The 2,896-nt window shown below is 30.9% G+C and overlaps 1 protein-coding gene across 1 annotated transcript in view; it reads left to right on the top strand.

Annotated features, from left to right (window-relative positions):
• The window catches only part of LOC108737752 (sodium/potassium/calcium exchanger 4-like), a 14,116-nt gene extending 11,528 nt beyond the window's left edge, over window positions 1-2,588 (top strand). The window contains exons 4-8 of the mRNA XM_025981439.1: window positions 204-456; window positions 776-907; window positions 1,039-1,251; window positions 1,417-1,518; window positions 1,789-2,588. Coding sequence (XP_025837224.1) covers window positions 204-456; window positions 776-907; window positions 1,039-1,251; window positions 1,417-1,518; window positions 1,789-2,102 — 1,014 coding nt within the window. The 3' untranslated portion in view covers window positions 2,103-2,588. The remainder of the gene's footprint in view (window positions 1-203; window positions 457-775; window positions 908-1,038; window positions 1,252-1,416; window positions 1,519-1,788) is intronic.
• Window positions 2,589-2,896: the final 308 nt, after the last annotated feature.

Below are 2,896 nucleotides of genomic sequence, written 5' to 3' on the forward strand. Positions count from 1 at the left end.
TTTTTTAAGTGTTATTCATACATTGAAAACCGATATTTTCTACTAAAAAACCGGTTTTCGAATTTCATAATTTTCTCCAAAAAACCGGTTTTTAAAAACCGACATACCCTACCTCCGATAATATCTATTAACATATATATTAAAATTTAATGTAAGTAACTGTTTTGATTCATGAATTTTATTTATTTGTTTTCTTGTTTCAGCCCCTTCAATTAGATTGGTGGCCCGTAACCAGAGATTCTTCGTTTTATGTTGTAACAATAGGACTTTTAGTTACCATTATTTGGGATGGCAAAGTATTTTGGTACGAGGCATTGGTTTTAGAGATTGTCTATATCCTATTCTTCATATACATTTTCGTAACAGCTAAATATTCAGACAGGATAAAGGAGTTCGGAATGAGGAACAAATTTTTGCGAAATATATACGTGTCTAGCGATGAAAAAATTGATCAAGGTAATTTATGTTTCTATACATATACGCAAAAAAATAATTTGGCTAGCCATTATAGAAATTGATACTGTACACCTGATAACAAATATTTCGTGTTGGAAAATTTATTCTAATTAACTGGTTGCAAATCTTGTAGAAAACTTGTATTGAATGCATCGCTTAATCCAAAATTCATGAATAATGCTTCCAATGAAACATACTGTTCATTGTTAATTCATACGTAAAAAAGAACGTTAAAATAATGTTTTTTGCAATAATAAATTTAAACTTTAAATTGCAAATACGATTGTAACTTCAATTGTGTTATTTTTTTACAAAATAGAAAACCCTGAAAGCAAACGACAATCTGTATTAAGTAAAGAAGAGATAGATCGAAGGCAAAGTAAAGAGGATGCTGCAAGAAAATCAGGAATGACAATTGATATAGAAAAAACTTCCATTGACAAATTCGACGGTAAGTTTATAACTTAGTTACTTTCGTCATTGCACATATTTTAATAAGAGAAAATCCAAATTTGTAAATGTGAGCATTGATTTAAGACTATTACAAAACGTTTTGTTAACGACTTTTTTTCATATTTCCAGAATACAATATGAAGAATCAACTATTCACAATGCCAAAAGGGAATATTCTGATTAAAATTCTCTTCATATACACGTGGCCTTTGCGACTGTTTCTTGCATGTGTTATGCCCAATCACAGGAAATATCCCATCACTACGCCTATCACTTTCCTTCTTTGTGTCGTTTGTATTGGATTAAATTCTTATATAGTTTCATGGATGGTCACAGTTATTGGTAAGTCTATTCAAGCATAAAGGTATCTTCCATATCAGAAATTTAAACAATCATTGCCATTCTATTCTTTTGTCAATACTTTTTTCTTTAAAAAATAGCTCTTTCTCTACTCTCTCTTAATAGATCTAAAAACATGAACTTTACGGAATTTACTTTTTTTTACAGGAAGTGCCTTTAATATATCAGAGACCGTCATGGGATTTACGTTATCTGCTGGTGGTGGGGCGTTACCTGAGGCGTTTTCCTTAGTCATTAAAGCAAGGAGAGGTAAGAAAATGTGCTTTGAATAAACTCATTTTTTATCTTTTAAATTTAATTATCCTTAGTTAAACAGCATTCATATTTACGATAAACTTTATGTTTTCCCTAATTTCCACAAATAAACCAAAAAAAAAGCAAGACGTAGGTAATCTCTTTTTAAAAAACTTCTGTAGCATTTAATTTCTGATTTTGCACACTTTTATTTATTTATTTTACAAATGATTTTTATATAATATAATATAATTTTGAGAAATTTCACTTTTCGGTTCTTTACAGGTGAAGGATCAATGGGAGTGTCGAATTCTCTTGGTGGAAACATAATGAACGTTCTCTTATCTCTGGGATTCCCCTGGTTCATTTCAACCTTAAGTCGTGGTGCCAATGATGAGTCATATGTGCAGCTTGAATCCGGTAGCATTCAATACACAGTTTTATCGTTAATAATAGTTGTATCAGCCCTATATTTCATACTTATGATGAATAAATTCCGCCTTTCGCGAATATCTGGAATTATCCTTATGGTTGCATGGGTGGCGTTCCTCTCAGTAGCTGTCACAGTCGAACTCGTTGTTAATCCGTCAGATTCGTGATCTTTCCACCAAAAGAAAACATCATTTCACCAAAAGAAAATAAGTGAAACCATTTTATAATATTTATAAGAATATTTTATAATGTAAATTTTACAACATGAACAATTATCATTTTATCAAATGCGAATGTTAAAAGGTAAAATGGAAAGAGGCTGAAAGGCAAAATGGTACTTCTATCCGAAAATGGTACCTACCAAATGTACCTGATGTAGTACGGTATAGCATTTGTTAATGTTGTTTAGTTTGTACATTTGTGCCATAATTGCGGAAAGCATTGTCAGTATGATGTACATAGTTTACTTACTAAGGATAACGCTGTGATATTTAGGAATTCCTAATAGGAGATTAGCTTTATGAGGAAGGTGCGCGCTATTATGTGTTGTTTTTTAATACTTACTACGAAGGAAAAGGTAGAAGAATTGTTTTCTGTTTTAATGTATGTATAGTACAAAATAAATTGTAAATAATTGTTTACTTACGAAACGACTGGCGCTGAGATTTACCTACCTAGTGGAAAAATAAATTATTAGTAAATGTCGAAATAATTTTTGTTTTTCTTTCAAAAGATGGAGAAGATGGCACCTTACTTCCTAACTAATATTATAAAAGCGATTGTTTGTTTGTTTGTTTATTGCTACTTCACGTTCATCATGAAATTTTGTACACAGATTGTCAGCAGTACAGAAATGAACATAGGATACCTTTTATCCAGAAAAAAATACTGTTCCCGAGGGAAAAAAAATTTCTTTTCATCTCGATAAAGAATAATTTCACTGTCTCTCTACGCAAAGTGT

Source organism: Agrilus planipennis, unplaced genomic scaffold (genome assembly GCF_000699045.2).
Source record: "Agrilus planipennis isolate EAB-ADULT unplaced genomic scaffold, Apla_2.0 scaffold105, whole genome shotgun sequence".
Classification (NCBI taxonomy): domain Eukaryota; kingdom Metazoa; phylum Arthropoda; class Insecta; order Coleoptera; family Buprestidae; genus Agrilus; species Agrilus planipennis.